Source organism: Trachemys scripta, chromosome 20 (assembly GCF_013100865.1).
Source record: "Trachemys scripta elegans isolate TJP31775 chromosome 20, CAS_Tse_1.0, whole genome shotgun sequence".
Taxonomy (NCBI): domain Eukaryota; kingdom Metazoa; phylum Chordata; order Testudines; family Emydidae; genus Trachemys; species Trachemys scripta.
In genome coordinates this window covers 7,026,121-7,047,101 of record NC_048317.1, presented here as the reverse complement: position 1 = coordinate 7,047,101, position 20,981 = coordinate 7,026,121, and the positions used below count along the sequence as shown (strand labels likewise).

General features: G+C 42.8%; 1 protein-coding gene across 2 annotated transcripts; it reads left to right on the top strand.

The window, feature by feature from the left end:
* The first annotated feature begins 2,119 nt into the window (after positions 1-2,119).
* Positions 2,120-16,620, top strand: ZBTB8OS (zinc finger and BTB domain containing 8 opposite strand). 2 transcript variants are annotated; one of them, XM_034754030.1, is made up of 7 exons: positions 2,120-2,272; positions 6,940-6,964; positions 10,486-10,607; positions 10,883-10,965; positions 11,380-11,432; positions 13,387-13,423; positions 14,523-16,620. In XM_034754030.1, the coding sequence occupies exons 1-7, from the start codon at positions 2,185-2,187 to the stop codon at positions 14,607-14,609; spliced, it is 495 nt and encodes a 164-aa protein (XP_034609921.1). In that variant the 5' UTR covers positions 2,120-2,184; the 3' UTR covers positions 14,610-16,620. The 2 variants fall into 2 exon arrangements, with proteins under 2 accessions (XP_034609921.1, XP_034609922.1); XM_034754031.1 differs by lacking the exon at positions 13,387-13,423.
* The last annotated feature ends 4,361 nt before the right edge of the window (positions 16,621-20,981 follow it).

The window sequence follows — 20,981 nt, the reverse complement described above, 5'->3', positions numbered from 1 at the left end:
TTAGGGAACTGGGGTAAAAATCTGTCTGGGGATTGGTCCTGCTTTGAGCAGGGGGGGTTGGACTAGATGACCTCCTGAGGTCCCTTCCAACCCTGATAATCTATGAATAGTATGGAACACCCTAAAATCCAAACAATTACAGAATTTGAGAAATAAGGTTCAAATTGAGACTTTAATCTGATTCCTAAATCTTGGATGTTTCCTGTCTCCTGATTATTTTCTTAGTTCTCTCTATGGCAGCAAGACATAAATGGACTATATTCAACCCTAGTCAATACTTTCCCCGTTCCACTTAGATGTGACAGAGATGGACATTATAGAAAACACTACGTTGGATAGACACAGACTATACTCTGCCCTTAATCCCAATTTTAAAAAGCAGACTAGCTGCAGCTAAAAACATGTGGTCTAGAGGTGTACACACTAGACTAGCACTCAGGAAATGCAGAGGTTCTATTTCTGACTCTACTAGGAGACTTTAGATAAGTCACTTGTACATCTCTGAGCTTCCATTTCCTCATTTTTAAAGTGGAAATAATGATACTGACCTCCTTTAAAATCTCCTGATAAAAAGCACTATGAGAGCTTTTTATTTAGTCCTTCCAAAAAGTCCTTCCCTTCTACTGAAATTAAAAAGATATACCCTTATTTCACTTCACATATGCCCTTATTTATAGATTTCCCCTCTTATGTTTTTATTATTAGCCCTGTGTTGTCAACCCCAAATATTGAAAAAATAATTAACTTGGCCCATAAAAAATTGAGAGATTGTTTTCAAAATCATGAGGTTTTTATATATATATATATATATTAAATGTTAGGTCCTTTTTCTTGCCTTTTGGCTCTTTAGGGATCCCTTGCTTCACGTTTTCAAGCTTTTCTCTGCAAGCACGAGGGCTAGAAATGTACTTTAAAAATTAAAGTTGAAATTATCATGCAATAGCATGATTCCAGAACCTGGGCCTTTAAGAAGACACTACACATTGTGAGACCTTCATGATAAAATCACAAGAGCTGGCAATACTGTTTTGAATCAGTACAATTTCCATCAGCTGTTGAGGATGCTACTTGGATTTAGCTGTAGATAGATCCTTCCACATGCAAACAATTTAAGGAAAGAGCAAGGCTTGCCACTCTGTGGGGAAGGGGAAGATATAGGAAGGTCCAGTTCGGGGATAAATATTTTATTACAGAACCTGCAGTTGATATGTGTTTTATGGTCCTGACGTTTATTTCCATTTACCTTTCAAATTATAAACCTGGCATGAAAGTCTGAAGGAACTGCAAAGAGGCTGATTTTAGGAAACATACTCTTCACTGGGATCTGACAACCTTGTTCGCTAGGGACCAGATCCTATGCAGAGCCCCATTGACTTAAGCATTTGTGTGTGTTTTCAGGATTGGGGACTAACAAACAGTCACTGCCCTTAAGAACAGATTTCACTTTTATCTGCTGTAGTAACCTGGTTGAGAGCCACAGAGTCTGCATTTGTGCCAGCTGTTGCGGTTTTGGTGGGCTTTATAGGGGCTTGTTTTGTAACACGTCTATGTTTAGATTACCATATGCGCACTGGACAGCGTTCTGTAAAGTGCTGAATACCCTCAGATGCCATTAACTTCAGGGGGACTGGAAAGCATTTGACACTTGTAAGCTCAGGCAGGCCTCCTATACAACTGGCTTGTTACTTTGGTTTTAATATCATTCTATTATTTATGGAGCATTGACAGCATGCTTGGGGCATAAAGGAAGACATTATTCCTGCTCCAAGGAGTTTACAATTTGTGGCCCCAAACCTGCAAAGACTTATGCACATGCTTAACTTTACCCACTGTGCATGTTCACTATTTGCAGTGCATACATTTAAACGCACATGTAAAATCTTTGCAGAATCAAGGTCTAAAGTTCCCCCATGAACAAAGGATTTGGTGGCATGGGAATTCAAAGAGGCACATTTAAAATATCACCGTTCCATAGCTTCCTACAATTGTGGTGCTAGCTACTTTTAGTTACAATAAAAGAGCTCTTCCAAAATTGCTATTGATTCTCCTCAGAGACTGGCCTGATAAAAAGAGAACTCTCTCTTTAAGCACCAGCATCACGTGTGGAAACTTCCCTGACAGTAGCCTGGAAGGGGGTGGCCATTTTTATAAAGCAGGAAGTGAGTCGTGTACACCAAAGTGATCATGGCAGACAACTACAGGGACTATAATCTGACAGCGGACCAGCAGGCCGTTAAAGCCAAGTATCCGCCCCTCAATAAGAAATATGAGTGTGAGTATTCCTAGCCTTGTCTAGGCATAGTCGATGTGGTGATGGGTGTGGGGGGACTATGGAAAGGTGAGTCCCCTTAATACACTAGTGCTGCATGCTCTTTTCACTTTCAGATTGTGGGTGTGTCTGTAGCTTAACTGTAGGGGTTGTTTATGTTTCTTAATTTGTTGAATTATTTTGTGCCTTTCTGTGATGTAAATAACTAGACAATGACTTATTCATAAAAAGCAAACCGAGAAACTCTCCTTCTAAGCTGTTTCTTGTCTCTAAACAAATGCTTAAGATCTTAGCTGGAGAATATATTTTTTCCATTTCCTTCTCCACTCGTTTTTCTGTTTGTTTTGTTTTTGCATTATGTGCTTTAATTTGCTGCTTTGAGACTTTTGCCTGGGCTTTTTCCCCCCTTCCCTCCCCAGGAATTCCTTCCTGCCTTGATTTAATAGCTTTAGGCACTTACAGGAAGGGCCTCCTGTGTCTAACTGCAGTTTTATTTGGGTAGTGCCCATTTGGGAGAGTAGTTTGTGTAATTCATTAACATATATTCCAGGACTTGTTCAGCTCTTAAGCCTAGTATAGGTCTAATGACAGCAGCATATTCCACCAGTCAAAATGGAACCAATCTTCCTTATGTAATCAGAGAAGATTTTTATTCTCTGGCTGAATGGAGTTGTTGTCATTATGTTTGTTGTTTGTTAGAGACAGTTGGTAGGGAAACTAGTCACAAATCCTAATCAGGTAAGTGATTATGGAACCAAGAGGATGGTTTTCAGCTGTGATGATCTATGGTCTGTTACTTATTTTAGACCTCAGTTTAGATCTGTCTCCGACAAATGTGGTTATTTCTCACACTTTTTTTTTATTACTGTGAGTTGACTTAAACTAGATCCCTAAATTGTGGTTGTATAAAATTTCATATGTGTTAAAGAAATTAATATTACGTAATTTAAGATTAATTTTATAGTGTGGGTCCCTGTCCTCCTCATTCTGTAATTCTTAATAGTTTAAAAGCCAGTGCCACATATTAGGGTGTTCATGTATAGCTTAAAAGCTATAAATGAACAAAAAAAGGCTTGTGCACTGAGCCTGCAGAATATACCAGACACATGACACTTCTCAGCCTTGCGGGAAAAGAAGAAACTGTCACAGACATCTAGTCCTCATCACTTGTTTGCTGTGTTGGTGCAGTAAACACCTTTAATATCTCCTAAGAGCTGGCAGAAATCTGTTTTAGCTAGAGATAGGAGATATAGACTGTGTTCATCTTTGCTTTGAAATTCTGTTCTATAATTATTTGTTTGACAATGCAACAACACTGATACACCATTTCTAGGTTTCCCCTATTGATTTTAATAACTATCATTTCATTCAATCACTAGCTCACTTACTTTTGTTCCTTAACTTTGCTCTCAATTAGATTTTGTCACTTAAGGTCATCATACTCTTTATTTGTTAAGTGCACTGTCCTCTCTTAAAACCCTTACTGACACACGCATCCCCAAACCCAGCTGTAAAAGCCTTTTTTATGAAAGAGCGGTTTTGCTTAAAATGGACTTTCATAATCTTAAGGAGTAATGATCTGGATTTGGAGCATACTGCCCTGGCAATAATAAAATGGAGAAACTGTGCCATCTTGGGTGTGATCACACAAGCACTTAACACTTGGCATAAGTCAATGGGACTTAAAGGTAGTAAGCATTATTGGTCAGATTTTCAAGAGTGCTCTTCACTCAGCAGCTGTCCCCACTTCTGGCAGCTGACGGGCAGTATTTGTAGGATCGGGCCTAATGTCTGCATCTTGCACTGTAGGTGCACAGAGCCGGACTCTTTAGTCCTTTCACTGGACTACTCTTAACATGACTCTGTACAAAGATCTCTATCTGCAGTGGATTGTACAGTCCATGTATACGCTTTTTTGGATCCGTTAGTGGCTGATGACCAACGTTTTGACTGTTCATGTATCTGCTTTAACGGCACAAGTTTGGAAACTATTTTTTAAAGACCGTTTTAAACATAAACCTAATGCTTTACAGAGTGCAGCTATACTGGGGAGCCCCTATGTAACTGAAGGCATTTAGGGTCTGATCCTCTGAGTTACTGGTTTCAGTGGGAATCAAGTGCTCAAGTGTTGGGAAAGAGTCAACATCTATTTTTTTTTTTTTTTTTTTGTAAAGAGAAATCATGCCTCACCAATCTACTAGAATTCTTGAAGGGATCAACAAACATGGACAAGGGGGATCCAGTGGATATAGTGTACTTAGATTTTTCAGAAAGCCTTTGACAAGGTCTCTCACCACAGGCTCTTAAGCAAAGTAAGCTGTCTTGGGATAAGAGGGAAGGTCCTCTCATGGATTGGTAACTGGTTAAAAGATAGGAAACGAAGGGTAGGAATAAATGGTCAGCTCTCAGAATGGAGAGAGGTAAATAGTGGTGTTCTCCAGGCGTTGCTACTGGGACCAGTCCTATTCAACATATTAATAAATTATCTGGAAAAAGGGGTAAACAGTGAGGTGGCAAATTTGCAGATGATACAAAACTACTCAAAATAGTTAAGTCCCAGGCAGATTGCAAAGAGCTACAAAAGGATCTCTCAAAATTAGGTGACTGAGCAACAAAATGGCAGATGAAATTCAATGTTGATAAATGCAAAGTAATGCACATTGGAAAACCTAATCCCAACTATACATATAAAATGATGGGGTCAAAATTAGCTGTTACCACTCAAGAAAGATATCTTGGAGTCATTGTGGATAGTTCTCTGAAAATATCCACTCAATGTACAGCAGCAGTCAAAAAAGCAAACAGAATGTTGGGCATCATTAAGAAAGAGATTGATAATGTGACAGAAAATATCATACTGCCTGTATATAAATCCATGGTACTCCCACATCTTGAATACTGCGTGCAGATGTGGTTGGCCCATCTCAAAAAAGATGTATTGGAATTGGAAAACGTTCAGAAAAGGAGAAACAAAATGATTAGGGGGTTGGAACAGCTTCCATATGAGGAGAGATTAATAAGACTGGGACTTTGCAGCTTGGAAAAGAGACGACTAAGCAGGGGATATGATTGAGGTTTATAAAATCATGACTGGTGTGGAGAAAGTAAATCAGGAAGTGTTATTTACTCCTTCTCATAAAACAAGAACTAGGGGTCACCAAATGAAATTAATAGGCAGCAGGTTTAAAACAAACAAAAGGAAGTATTTCTTCACCCAAAGCACAGTCAACCTGTGGAACTCTTTGCCAGAGGATGTTTTGAAGGTCAAGACTATAATAGGGTTCAAAAGAGAACTAGATAGGTCCATCAATGGCTATTAGCCGGAATGGGCAGACATGGTGTCCCTAGCCTCTGTTTGGCAGAAGCTGGGAATGGGCGACGGGATGGATCACTTGCTGATTACCTGTTCTGTTCATTCCCTCCGGGGCACCTGGCGTTGGCCACTGTCGGAAGACAGGATACTGGGCTAGATGGACCTTTGGTCTGACCCAGTATGGCTGTTCTTATGTTCTCCCCAACTTCCTGTATCCGGTCCTGATCCATCAACATTATGCTTCAAAATTATGGTGCAGAATACTGTTATCAATTACAACGCCACACCTTGTTGTATGCAAACAGCAAAATACATTCTGTACCACCTGCTGCTTTTTTCTTATTCAGCTCAGTCCCCTCTGGGGTATCGTGCCTACAATGGAGGTGGGAGTACATTTACATTGTAAAATTAACTTGGTTACGTTGTCTGTGCTTGACTCCTACAAGCAGAAGCACAGGGAGGGGCTGAATGTTGACGAGCTGACCCGAAGAATAGATTAATGGAAGGCGGATAAAAGCTGGAATGGTCTAGAATAGCATTTTAACAAATAAAACTGATTTTAAAAGCAGTGGATGCAGTTAGACAACCTGGCTGCATAAAGAAAAGACTAACCTATGCATAGGTGGGCTTGTGCTGAGCTGAAGCTGTTAGGAACTTGTAACCACGAAATCTTTTGTGGGTTTGAAGGACTACCTCCTACCAGAGCCCCTGCTGGAGGAGGGGTGATCTTTGGTAAACTTATTGCATGTGTAGGGTCATGGTTTTTTTTTTTTTTTTTTTAAATTGTGTTTTCTCTGTAATGCTTTCATCTTAAGAGTAAAAGTGCTTACTTAGAAAGGGTTGTGTCAGAACATAACTGTGGGCAATCTAAGCTGGCTATAGCTTCTGGGAGGAGAGCAAATCACAAACCCTGGTTTATTTAGGCAGGGAATTGTGCCACCTGGAAAAAACCCACTCAGGAGGGGGAGAGAGATGTGGGTCTCTCCCCAAGAGAGGTGATGGCTGGGAGCTGGAAGCCTAAGAGTGGGTGCCCTTGGTGGACCACAAAAGGGGAACACTGTTGCAGCCTGCCCTGAATTGTACCATGTTATCGGTGGCTTCACTAGCAACAAGTTGGCTTTTGGTGGCTTTCTTTTAAAACCTGCTCTGTGGACATGTGTTGATGACCCTGAATTAAATATTTTCCAATGTCATTGTTTATTAATCAGATTAACACACTAACTGGAACTTCAGTGTCAAAACAAGCACAAACAATTATCTTGTTATTAACAGAACCTGACTTTTTCTTCCATATTATTGCTTATTTTTAAACCACCATGATGATCTCATTATAACTATTCTTTTTCTACTCCCTCAGATCTGGATCACACAGCTGATGTGCAGTGAGTATTTACAGCTGCAATTTCTACTCCTGGGGGAATTCTGTGCCAAAATATTAAAAATTCTGTACACAGTATTTTAAAATTCTGCAAATTTTATTTGCCAAAATATCAGTATAATCATGCCAGTTTCAATTATTTTGGTAATTTATTTCAAAATATCTGTCAGCAAGTTTGTCTGTAACAATACAGACCAAAAAATGATTCTGGTAATTTTTTTTGACAAACAGATTCCTTACTAGGGATATTAACACAGAACTTTGAGTAATTTAATTTTAAATTACAATACAGAACTGTATTTCCTGTACCTGTCAGAAGCAGTGCAAAGGCTTGGGGGAGTCAGGGGTAACGGAGGAGCTGAGGGAGAGGGAAGGAGCCTGGAGTGAACCCGGAGGGTTGTTGGATGTGGCTGGGAGAAGTATGGAACGGGTTGTTTGTTTGTTGGGGTGGGGCTGGATTGTTAGGGAATTCGGAAGCCTTCCACATGCAGACCCTTGGTGACCCAAAGCCTGTCCCATTCAGTCAGGCCCATCTGCCCCTCTCCCCACACCTCCCATCCCCATGGGCACAGGTGCCAACTTTCTAATGTGCCAGGGGGTGCTCGACCCTAGCTCCAGTGCCAGAGCATCCATGGAGTCAGCACCTATGCCCATGGGTCTCTGCAGCTTCCTTCCCCATCCGAATATGTCCCTGCAGCCCTTCTCCCCCATCCCCATGTGGCCTTGCATCCCAACTCCCATTTAGCCCCTGGCTCAACACTGTCACCACACCATCTCCTGGGCCCATGCCCCAGTCTGCCCCCCACCCCACTAGCTATTCTGAACCCCAATCTGTGACATACACACACACACACACGCACCCAGCAGCTGTGTGTGCCCCACTCTCTGTCCTAACCTGGCTCTGGAGGCAGGGTGCAGTGATGAACTTCTCCTGGGGGAATTCTGCGCCACTGTGCATGCACAGAATCCCCCCCAACAGAAAATACATTCTGCCCCAGAAGTGCTGCAGTTCCGCCTTTCGCACACCAGAGGCTGCTGTGGTGCCACCGCATCCTCTGGTGGGCAAAAGGAAGAACTGCAGCACTTCTGGGGCAGAATGTATTTTCTGTTGGGGGGGATTCTGTGCATGCACAGTGGCGCAGAATTCCCCCAGGAGAAGTTCATCACTGCACCCTGCCTCCAGAGCCAGGTTAGGACAGAGAGTGGGGCACACACAGCTGCTGGGTGCGTGTGTGTGTGTGTGTATGTCACAGNCCCCCCCAACAGAAAATACATTCTGCCCTGGAAGTGCTGCAGTTCTTCCTTTTGCCCACCAGAGGATGCGGTGGCACCACAGCAGCCTCTGGTGTGCGAAAGGCGGAACTGCAGCACTTCTGGGGCAGAATGTATTTTCTGTTGGGGGGGGATTCTGTGCATGCACAGTGGCGCAGAATTCCCCCAGGAGTAAATTTCTGTGTGTAACCTCACTAAGATTAATTCTTCTATTACATTTGATGTAAATCAGGAGTAACTGTGAAGTCAGCAGGGTTGCATCTATGTAAACTGTTGTGAGAGGAGAATTGGGCCAAATATATCCCCTTTGAGCTTACGGAATGCATATCTAAGCATGCTGAGATGCAGAGGTGCTGGAACTAGGGGTCTGGGGGTGCAGCAGCACCCTCTTGCTTGAAGTAGTTTCTATCATGTACAGGGTTTACAGTCTTGTTCAATGGCTTTCAGCACCCCCACTATAAAAGTGGTTCCAACACCACTGCTGGGATGCTAGATATTCTTTGTTTCATTTTAACAATATGGTTTCTCTTGGGAGGACATAGGGGTGGGGGGGAATATAGTCCTCTATTTCCCTTTTATTAAGGTTGTGATGGATTCCCCAGGGTGCAGCCTGGGACCGTGGGACCGCTGTGCCCCCTAAACTGTGCAACCTGGGCTGTCTGTCATAATGCCTTTCTAGTGACCAGCAGCAAACCCCTCCAGGAGCTGTTATCACTCAGCACAACCACATGTGGAGCCCCAGAGCCAGCTAGATTGCATGAATGCTCCCAGAGCCACTCATGAATCACACCGGGAAAGGCACCAACCAAATCCTCCCAGCACTGGACTTCAGGAATATATTCAAGTTGGGCAGTGCAGATTTATTAATTGGTTCACTACTTCATTAATGGAAAGTGGACATACTCCAGCCTTTGCAAAACCTGAGCAGATTTACCACACACTTCAGGCAAATTCACTGGTAAAGATAAAACAGTAAAACACATGTATTGACTACAAAAGAGAGATTTTTAAGTGATAGGCAAAAAGTCAGTTAGTTACCAACAGAAATAAAATATAAGCCTGCAGTCTTAACTCTCAACACTATTAAACTGGGCAACAACTAGATTAAGCAGTTTTTCTCACTCCACTAGATATTGCAGTTCATAGTACACCGATTTCACCCTAGACATCTGGGCCAGTCCCCTCAGTGGGAGTCTTCAGAGTGTCCTTGTTGCTTGCAGTGTAGGTGGGTGAAGGAGAAAGGCCAAGCCTGGGCCCCTGTGTTCAGTTTTCTACCCTGCTTGTAGAACACAAGTCCAGGAATGTCTCAGGGCATTGCTGAGTCTCCAGGCAAGGTTGAGCAATTCCCTTGGTGTGGCCTCATGCAAGTGAATCATTGAATTGTAGTGCCCTTGCTAGACAGTGGTTGTTGATGGGTTGACACCCTGCCCGAGCGTTGGTTACTTTCCTTGCTGTTGCCTCTGGGGAGCTAATATCTGCTGATTCCCCAACTTACAGCATGTTTTAGCGACAACCATACAACACAATTCTCATAACGTCACATACATTAATGATATACCTACAGATGCTCCCCGACTTACGCAAACATTCTGTTCTGGAACTTTGTGTAAGTTGGGAATGTATCTCCAACAATTACGTGCGCCAAAAAACAAAAAAGCTTACGGAAAAAATTCCGTACCTGGATTTCCGTAAGTCAGGTTTGTGTAACCCGGGGAATGTCTGTATATGGATAGAGAAATGACTTTCAGCAGATAACCTTTCCCCTGGTACTTTACAAGGCATGCTTTATATGTAATATCACAATTCTATACAGATGAGTATGGGGGTGTTACAGGGTGCTCCCCCAAGGTACAGAATGTCACAGAGGTATGCCTAGAGTACTCCTGAAATAAGTCTAAGCTACATGGAGGTGTTTTAATTCTTCATCTCTTTGTCTCTTCTCTTCAAACTCAAATTTTCATGCTACCTCTTATTTCCAAGTGGTCTATTTCCATGCATGCCAACTGTCCATATTTAGGAAGGACATCACTACTTTTAATAAAATATTTACTACTTTCCCACTGTGCCTCCAAAAGGAAGCCCCTTTCCTCTTGCAATTTTTAAGCAGTGCTTCCCTAATCTTGGGTAATGGCAGGCCTGCACTTCTCGGCATTCACTTCCTTTCCCACTTATACTAGCACCCCAATCTTTCATCTGCATCCCCTCCACTTTCTTTGTTACTGTTGTATGATGGAGTAATGCTGATGTCTGTAGGTTACATGCCTGGGGAGATACTTTGGAAGAGACATTTGAGCAATGTGCTATGGCCATGTTTGGCTACATGACGGATACAGAGACTGTTGAACCCTTGGATACTATAGAAGTGGAGGCAGAAGGTAAGAAGGCAGTGGACCTATTATATTAACTCATTGAAAGAGAAGTGCATTGAAATTAAAAGGTCAGTACTACATCAAAGGAGCCAATCTCAGTTGGCTCCTTAGATGTGGTACTGGTGCAGATTTATTAAATCCAGATTTATACACCGGTAATCTGAACCTTCTAGTGCTTTGTCATCAGGAAACTGCCCCTTTGATATGGACTCAAAGAATGTTTGGGAAGTTCTTGACCGGGCTCCCAGTTGAGTCACTTTCTCTCTGCTTCTATCCTGCAGGACATGACCTCCCTTCTCTTCTCTATAACTTCTTGAATGAGTGGCTGTATAAATTCAGTGCTGACCAGTTCTTCATACCCAGGGTAAGTCTCTTCCATCTTACAGGACAGGAATATTCCCTACCAACACCTGCCCTATGTACAGCAGTATCTGGGGCAGTAAAGGTGGAACCAACAAACCACTTAGACCCACCAACACATGGGAGGATTGTAGACACAAGGATAGGGAGAGGCAAGGAATACACTCTTAGTTTAGCTGTTATAAATGCTAATGAATAGGTGCCATTCTACTGTAATAACTGTTCTATGTACATCTGAATTCTGAACACCAGTGTCTCTCTAAGGCTGCTCAAATGTTGGCTTTAGGTTCTGATGATTATGTGAATATTGGCTTTGTATGGGGGCATGTTCGCTGGGAGTCTTCATCTGGTGGTATAAATCATTCTGAGAAGTCCTCTTAATGGCAACTTTTCCCCCCTGTTTCTTTTTTCCTTGCAGGAGGTGAAAGTGCTTTACATTGACCGAATGAGGTACAAAATAAGGTCCATTGGGTGAGTGATCAACACCATCTCATTAAAAGCAAAATTCTGAAAACCAATGAATAAAGACTAGGAAGGAGTTGGGGGGGCCCTTGGGCAAGTCCCTCTATCTCTGTCTGTCTTGTATATAAAATTTAAGTATCTACCATGCTCTCTGTCATGAAGATTAACCAGCCAATGTTTGTAAAACTGTATAAATACTACTTATTATTCTGATGCGTTTCAACCAGTCACTATCAAAGACGTGGAAGCAGACCGGAAATAAAAATAATCTGAGCCCAGAACTTCAGGGAATTACTTGAGACCATGCAGGGACTGTAGGCAAATCAATGTCTCTCCACTTCCTTCTCTCTGTTTTGTCGGCCTTCTCTAGACTAGGATTTAAAGGTGTGATGTTAGATTGAGGCAGCTCAATCTAACTAACCTCATCTAAGGGTACGTCTATACTTACCCGCTGGTTCGGCGGCAAGCAGTCGGATCTTCTGGGATCGATTTGTTGCATCTTGTTTAGACGCGATGAATCAATCCCAGAAGTGCTCGCCGTCGACGCCAATAATCCTGCTCCGCAAGAGGAGTAGGCGGAGTCGACGGGGGAGCCTGCCTGCCGCATGTGGACCCACGGTAAGTACCTTTAAGTTCGAACTAAGATACTTCGACTTCAGCTACGTTATTCATGTAGCTGAAGTTGCGTATCTTAGTTCGAACTGGGGGCTTAGTGTGGACCAGCCCTAAATGTCTAATTGATACAAAGCAATTGTACTTCAGAACATGTTAACCTGATGGAGTTAAACCTATGCTCTCCGCTAGGTTTTATCTTGACCAGTTTAAAACGTTTGAACTATAGCAGCCTTATTAAGATTAGGCTGTTAGCACATGGTTAGTTAATACATTTTCCTGGTGTGGATGTGGCCATAGTCTAGACAAGGCCATAGATGCCTAGTTTCACTCCCACTGGAGAATTTCTATAGCATTTACATTCTGAAGGGGTTGTTAATTCGGTGAATTTATTGGGGGATTAGCTTTTCAGTTTTGTAGCTGACCGTACACTGCGTGTATTATACTTGCATGAGGAGACTTGGAAGGACCAGAATAACTTGAATCCTTTTTAATAGGAGGATTGTATAGGGGAACTGTGTAAGAGTGAATCTCTAATGCATAAGTGAAAGGAAAAGGGGCTTTGTTTATTCTCCTCTTCCTCCTATCTATTTTAAGTACTTCTCTGGGCCCCTTTATTTTTAGGGCCTCACAGGCTTTAACATATTTATCCTCACAAAACCTCTGAGGTGTGGAAGTGCTATCATCCCCATTTTACAGGTGGGGGAACTGAAACCGTGGGAGGCTAAGTGAGTTGCCCAAGGTCACACAGGAATTCTGTAGTAGAGCCCCACCCCAGTTCTTTTATATCCTGGGTTGCTGCCTAACCACTGGCTCATGCTTCCTCTTTTCCACCCACATCTTTCCTAGCAATCATGGCTTATGGGAGTGACCTTTCCACCAATTAGTTGGAAAAGGCAAATTCCCCTCCATGGGACACACAGACTCCATCAAGGGATGGTGTGCCATTCTCTCCCCTACAGTGGGAGTTGCATGTTTTAACTACTAGAGAGGGTGTAGTATGTTGTCCCCTGAATTACTTACATTTTTGTTGTTGTTAATAGCTTGTAAAATTGTCCAAGAGGCTAGAGCCTGGAACAGGAAGCTTTTTATATATTTAAACAAGCACGGTACAAGTAACTAGCATCTATGCTGGGATGGCTCCGCTCTCTATCCCCACACCACCTCAATTGTTATGCTATGAGAGAACTACTGAGGAGAGTTAATCTGACGTTTACCATAAAGTGGATTTCCGCTAAGTGTCTCTCTTGCACTAGTGATTCCAGCAATGGTAGTTGCTGAATTAAACCAAAGCTTCATCAATCTCTTCATACTTATTTGTGGGTTTGTTTGTTTTTGTTTGTTCCCTAAGGTGGGGGGAAGAGTTCTCTTTACCCAAACACCCTCAGGTATGTAACAATTGCTCTGCGTCTTACAGTCTCATGAGTATGACAAAGGCTTTTCTCCTAAATTATTAAGAATGCCAGTTACAAACTTTTCTGTGTAATTCGATGTCAGTATTGCCTCTGATACCAAAACCCTGGCTCACTAACTGCCATTTGTGAAGGCAGCAATTAGCACTCCTGAAACTGTTCTGAGTAATCACCCAGACACTCCAGCTAGCAACAATGAGAAGTCAGTTGTCTTGTGGAGCCAATGAAATGCAAAGCAATCCAAAGTCAGGGGGCTTACACTGGCATTAGTTATTAGGGTGCTCTTTTGTAAATTCTCTAGAGAGTCCGTAATAAACTAATATAATCCTTCCTGTTTACCTCTCACATCACCCAAACTGTGGTGTTCTGTTGTGGCTAGGAGATGGGAGATCATGCTATGCAGGATGTTACTTCCGTTCTGCTACTTTCCCATCAGTCACGGACCTAGACCAGTTACTACATGGTGATGTCCCAACCTTTGCACTCATAACAAATGTAGCACAGCTGTGCTTCTGGGGAAGGAGATAGATATATTTATTTTTTAAACTAAGCGGTTTTCAAACTTTTTAGGCTTTGTACCCCTTTCAAAATAATGTAGTCTACTGCATGCCGCCATCTGACATAGGTGGGGGAGGGTGTGTGGTATCATGTGCCCCTCCCCAATTTCTTCCTTCCATTTAGCAACAGCTGCTAGAAGTTTTCACAGAGGTCAGTCAGGGGGTGGAGGTGGCACTCCCTCCTTGAGCTGCCTGGCATTGCTGGCCCAAGCCACCTGGTGTCCCTGCTCACTCCCGAATGTTCTTCCACACACCCCTAGGGGGCACCCTCCCACACACACAGTTTGAAAATCTCTATACTAAATAAAATGTCTGCCATTACAGGATTTTTCTTATGTACCCCCTGACGAGAGCTCACATACCCCTAGGGGTACACGTACCCCAGTTTGAAAACTACTGTAAACTGAATAGCATTCCCAGGAGGTCTGTGAATATTCATGTATTGCTGTGATTCATGCAGAGTCACTGCTGGGGTTCATGGTCTACACACTCTAATTTCCTGTGCCTATTCCCTCCAGGGTACTGAGGTCAAGGCAATAACTTATTCAGCAATGCAGATCTATGAAGAAGATACTCCAGAAGTGTTTGTCATCATTGATATATAAAACAAGAAGAGAACTGCTGAAAGAAGTGAATGCTTGTCAGTGCTGGCAAAGGTCCCACACAGACTCTGACATCTGTCAGGAAATAATGGAAAAATTGGCTATAAATGTATTGTAATACTTGGAACCAATAAGATGCTCCCTCAGCTGGGAGGAGGAACCACAGGGAATAGCCACCTATGATTTTACTCTGAGGATGGTGAACCAGGCTGGGAACTGCATATCTAGAAAGGAGAGCTAGGTTTCTCTGGTGAGAAGAAAGGGATTTGTAGGGAGTCTCTCGGTAGCACTGATACTTTATATTGATTTTTAAAGGCCAGCATTGGTACTGGGTTCTTTTTGAATGTAGGTGTGGGAAATCAAAAGGAGGTTATTTTTATTAGCCAAAATATATATTTTATTGAGATAGCAGGAGGGGGAGAAGACGAGATTGTAATAGCTCTGCACACTTTTGCCTGCTTTTAGAGAAACTACCTCTCCTCTGTTTTGTGCTGCTATGATATAGATTTTAATTTGCTCATTCCAAAGTGGCATCTCTGTTTCACTTTATTGAAAGCCTCTGAGGGTATGTCTACACAACAAAGTAAAACCCAGGGCTGGGCTGTGCCAGGCGACTCAGGCTCTGGGTGCGGGGCTGTTTCACTGCTGTGTAGACTTTCAGGCTGGCGCCCAGGCTCTGGGCCCCTCCTGCCTCACAGGGTCCCAGAGCTTGGGCCCCAGCCCAAGCCTGGAAGTCTACACAGCAGTGAAACAGCCCCACGAGCCTGAGTTGGCTGGCATGGGTCAGCCACAAGTGTCTCGCTGGGGTGTAGACTTACCCTGAGATCTCTGCTGCTAGTCTGGTCTAATGAATGACTTTTAACATGGTAAATCCTTTTCCACATGTCTGTGTTAAAATGAAAAGATGCCACTAGGTGGTGCTGGATCTCTATAGAATACTGGTGTAATGACGCGTGTGTCCCTGTGAGTGTGTAGTTCAGTACTAATGTTTCCTCTTGCCCTTCTCACAAGTAGAGGCTGCATTCAGAGAGCCTACCAGGATCTGCATGTCCCAGAATAATTAGATTTTGGAATACAAAGGGCACTTCTCTCCTGTTCCAGTGATGGCAGTCAATAAACTGGCTGGTGCTTCTTTCATAAGACAAGACCATAGAACAGTACAGAATGTTCCTCCACTGTCGGACAATGCATTATAATGCAGGAGGCAAACTCTGACTACACACACTTCTCTGCAGGAAAGGTGTTCAAACTTCACCTTTCTTCATCGTGCTACACAATTCTGAGCCCTTGCATGTAAACAGTGCAGAAGGTTCTTTGCCTTTCTTTAAATGCTAAGATATATTTTGAGTTGGCCTTTACCAGCAAGGGATGGTTGTGAGTATGGTAGTGGGGAGGAGAAAAAGAATAACTACAGCACTTGGAGTTTTTTGGAGGGCAGGTGTGAGTAAATTTTATGTGCAGCAACTCTGCCAGAGCTGTGTGAAAGGAGCTTTAGGGCAAACTAGAATTGGGACCTATATCTTTCACAGTAATATACAAGTTAACTGTGCGAGTGATGGTCCTTTGCTGTTTGAACATTACTGCATATAGGGATCCATATGAGACAATTAACTTTTTTTTTTTTTTTTAATGACTGCTTATGAGCGCTCCTTTATTATCAGCATAAGGGCCAGGATCTTTGAAAAGGGAAGGAGCAAATCGCAGACTGGTATCAGTAACATCTCTTCTGCAGCTGTCTCTAAGTTTGGCTCAGTATAGCATGTTCAGAACTAGGGTAACCAGACAGCAAGTGTGAAAAATTGGGACAGGGGTTGGCGGTAATAGTTGCCTATATAAGACAACAACAATAGTTGCCGATATAAGACAAAGTCCCAACCATCGGGACTGTCCCTATAAAATTGGGACATTGTCACCCTAATGAACCCCACTGCCCACTACCTCAAAAAGGAAGCATCTATCGTACTATAACTAGGAAAGGTTTAATATTGTGTTCAATACCCTCCATTCTTCCATTGTAATTGTTTTCTCAAAATACAAAGTGTAGAAAGGGCTGCCCACTTTAAGCAGCTTTCTTTTAAAATGTTTCACTTAAGACTGACTTAAAGAAAGGAATGGGTTTTCTTGCAATCATGTTACTGTGCATGTGTCCATTTAAAAATCTCTTCAATTTAGTTGTATGTATAGTGCAAAATAAAGTTGACCTAATTGTGCAGGTGTTATAACAATCTGAGAGCAGCATCTCCTGGAGGTGAGACAGACTGGTAGGGTTAGTTTTGTAGGTGGAGTAGGGAAAATACCACCACCAATTTTCTTCCCTCTCTCTCCAGTTGACCCTCTGCAACTGTTATATGTGGGCAATGACATATTGGCTAAACTGCCCCTCTCTCAGGCTGTTGCAAGATGTACAGTTGTGTTGGCTGTCTGCTGCTGCCCTCCACCCCAGAGCTGGCTGCAGGGGGGTGATGTCCTGTTTGTCTGGGAGGGGTGGAGGGGCTAAACACATGTGAGCCTGACAACTAGTTGAACTGATATCATGAGCGGGGTGGGTGTGTAATACAGAGTACAATGGTGGGGAGGGGGAAAGGGAGGGAGGGAGGGAAGGGGAAACTAGCCTGGCCTGTGAGGGAAACTGGGCCTCAGTTGGACACTGCTAGGCCAATGCTGGCTGGTGGGGTGGAGCCAGAGAGCGGGTTGGTCAGGAGGGTTTATAGCGTAAGAGTGGAACCAAAAGACACACCTGTCTGAGGGCCAGGGCATGAACGGGGACAGTCTCCCGCCCAAGCCAGCCCCTGTCCCTCCCTCGTGGCAACTCATCACCCCATTGGGCAAAAATGGTCCGCTGATTTGTTCAGCCAGTAGCAGCGTGGATTTGACATGGGGCCAGCGGGAAGCTCTGTGAAGCTTTGTTTACGCCACAGAGCTGTTTGAGTGCTGGGTCAGGTCCTGCCCACTCAAGACATCTCATCAGGAAGGAGTTCTATTGGACCAAGTGGCTGTCAATCAGTCAGATTAACCTAGTTAGCCCAACTTCCCATTGGCTGTCAGGGGGCTGTATTCAGCCAATGGTGCTTCAAGTTGGATTCTGTCACAAGAGCAACCTCGGGCAGGTCAGGTTCAGTTCCCGTTGGCGCGTGAAGGAGTTTCAGGTGGGGCTGGCTGTGGCATGTGGGGTCAACTTTTTGCATGAGGGGGGTAGCGTGGTCCCAAAAGCTAAAGGGGCAGCAGCAGTGGAAGTGTGAGTGGAAGGTCCTGTAGGGGAGGTTGGGGGGGGGGGCCCTCCTGAGGGGATAGAGGGGGCAGGGTGGCAAGGGCCGGCCTGTGATGGGGCTAGAGGTGAGAATGAGGGAGGTGGGGGGTGAGGCCAGTGCTGCTGGAACAATTTGTATAGTGTGTGGTGGTGGGATGGGGTTGGGGTGTGTGGGGTTGGGGTGGAAAGTGCTGACTTCATTGCTGCATATGTGGCTCCCCTGCAGATGAAGGGGTTGTGCTTGTGGGTAAAATTTGACATTCGTTTTATCTTTTCCCCATTTATATTTTGCTCATAATGCCATATTTATTCAAATACATTTGAAAGGAATTCAAATATGTATACAGTACAATATAGCAATATTTTTTTTAATAATATTGTCTGTATTATCTGTAAATAATTGAAAGCTATGAAAAGTCACTATTTTAAAATAAAAGTAGTTCATTTTATTAATGACAAATGACTACACATGTTTCATTTTGTTAGATACATATTTACATCTACAATCTGGTAGCTAAAAATGTGAGTAAACTTTTAAAAAATAGTTTAGATGCAAAAGGAATGCTCTATTTGAGGGGGGGAGGGGGAAATAGAAGTTTCCTGCTCAGACTGGAGAAACCTATTTATGTTTGTAGGCACATTATGCTGTCTCACTTTTTTTTTATTTTTTTTTTTTTTATTTTGGGGCATGCTTTTAATTGTATTCCATATTTATTTTTAAATATATCCATTACCTTTTGGGAAGGCTGCATCTTTGAAAAGAGCATGGTTCATGCATTTACAGATACTATAGGTTTGATTAATTAGATTTCAGCTTGTGCAGAATGCTTCTGTCTACTTTCTCATACATTAAAACAAGTGTAATTCCATACTCCTCACAGATACTACTAGATCATCTGTTTCAGTGCATAATGGGAAAAAATGTCCTCTGAGGCCCCACTCATCCATGAAGTAACTCCATCTACTAACTGCAATGAAATTACCCCATTGACTAATTTGGATCCTGATTTCAAAGCCTTCTACTGATTTACTCTGAACCTCACATGCTTTCTCTTTCTCTCCCCTTTATTCACTTATCTTAGCACTGGTCTCCTCTGCCCCTCCATAAAATCTAGCCACTTTGGTATCTGATGATACAGATTTTTTAAAAGTATGCATACATGTGGACTATATTGCACTATGCATTGGTAGCACAGGGGCAGCTGCACCCTTGCTGAACAAGGGATAAGAAATTTGCTAATGTAGGTAAGAAACACATTTGCAGCTCCTTGGGTTCAGAACAGCCTTATGTATCTTTTCACCTCAACTTCAGATATTTTCAAGTCTCTTCTGGAAGTGTAACATACACTCAAAACACTTTTACAGTTAAATGAAAGTTACAAAGAGAAATTATTTTTAATTTTAACAAGTATCAACAATGGAGAAAAAGATACTATATAAAATTATTGTAGTAATGGAAAAAAATGCTTTGCTTTTAGGAGGTGTGACACTTGCTGGGTAAAACTTTGGACTTTGGTAGGTAAGAAACAAACCAATTTATATTTTAAATACTTGTTTGAAGTATGTAGGCCTTAATGAATGGACATGCCAAAAACAAGTTTAAATTCTACGTGCACTCGTATTCTAAGGGCTTGTCTATGCTACAGGTTATGTGGGTATAACTTATGTTGCTCAGGGGTGTGAATAAGCCCTCCTACCCCAAGAGTGATGTAAGTTACACTGACTTAAGTGCCAGTGTGGACAGTGCTATGTTGGTGGGAGCAGCTCTCCCCTGTTGGCATAGTGTCTTCACCAGATGCACTACAGTGGCGCAGCTGCAGCACTTCTAGTGTAGACTAGTTCTTAAACTCTCTGAAGGCCTGTTCAGCCCCTGTTGAAACTTAGCAATCTCATATCTATTGCAGCTGGAGGCTGAGAATAGTCATGCCCCATAGGGGCAATTCACTGCCTGATGATAACCACAGCACACAAAGGCTCTGGCTACACTCCATCTTTGTCCTGACATTTCCTACACTCGGGGCTATAAGGAAATAGTGGCAGAGCTGTTCTGGGGCAGGCAGGGCGTAATTCTCTAAAGCAGGGGTAGGCAACCTATGGCACGCGTGCTGAAGGTGGCACATGAGCTGATTTTCAGTGGCACTCACACTGTCCAGGTCCTGGCGATTGGTCTGGGGGTCTGAATTTTAAATGAAGCTTCTTAAACATTTTAAAAACCTTCTTTACTTTACAAACAACAATAGTTTAGTTATATATTAGACTTGTAGAAAGAGACCTTCTAAAAAGGTTAAAATGTATTACTGGCATGCGAAACCTTAAATTAGAGTGCATAAATGAAGACTCAGCACATCACTTCTGAAAGGCTGCTGACCCCTGCTCTAAAGGCTATTTCTGCCAGGTTTGCTGTCACTTTAGGTCACTGGAGCAGTGTGAAGGGGGCAGGGATACAGGAGAGAATCAGGCCCATTATTGCTACTTCATCTATAGCCTTCTATTTCAAAGAATGTTCAAGAACCTTTTGTCTACCTTTTAATAACTCATGAAAGTCATTTGTTCTCCTGCAGTTATGTTGGGAGAAAAGAGAAAACTAGAAACTGGGTATGGGAGAAAGCTGTGGCTTCTCTTCATAAGGCTGACATTCTCCATTCATTAGTGCCCCCCCCCCCATTCGCCACTGCCAGTGTTTCTTTTTTGCATTTCCCCTTTGAAGTGTTGTAGCAGTTAGCACTAAGAATTCAGTGTTTCTAGGATCTAAAGGTTTTGCGAGACCACATGATTGAGCATTCTACAAAGATGGTTCTTAAGGATGAAAAAGACAGATCCAGGAACAGGGAAAGTTGCCTTTCATGCAGCTCAGCAATGTAGATTAGGGGCTCAATTTTGTACTGCCATTCACCTTGTGTAGTCAAATCAAATTCTTGAAGTATGATCTGTATTTGTTTACAAAATTTTTAAAATTAGTTAAATTGTATTTTAAATTTGTATGTTTTAGCCCTCAGTCTCACTTGTCCCTATACTTAATATACTGTGGTTTTTTTCAGAGTAGAAGCCATGTTAGTCTGTATCCGCAAAAAGAACAGGAGTACTTGTGGCACCTTAGAGACTAACAAATTTATTAGAGCATAAGCTTT

Excerpts from the sequence above, each read along its gene's own strand:
- ZBTB8OS (XM_034754030.1), top strand. The coding sequence starts at position 2,185 with ATGGCAGACAACTACAGGGACTATAATCTGACAGCGGACCAGCAGGCC. Across the intron at positions 2,273-6,939 it reads CCTCAATAAGAAATATGAGT|ATCTGGATCACACAGCTGAT; the intron begins GTGAGTATTCCT and ends CTACTCCCTCAG. Across the intron at positions 10,608-10,882 it reads TATAGAAGTGGAGGCAGAAG|GACATGACCTCCCTTCTCTT; the intron begins GTAAGAAGGCAG and ends TCTATCCTGCAG.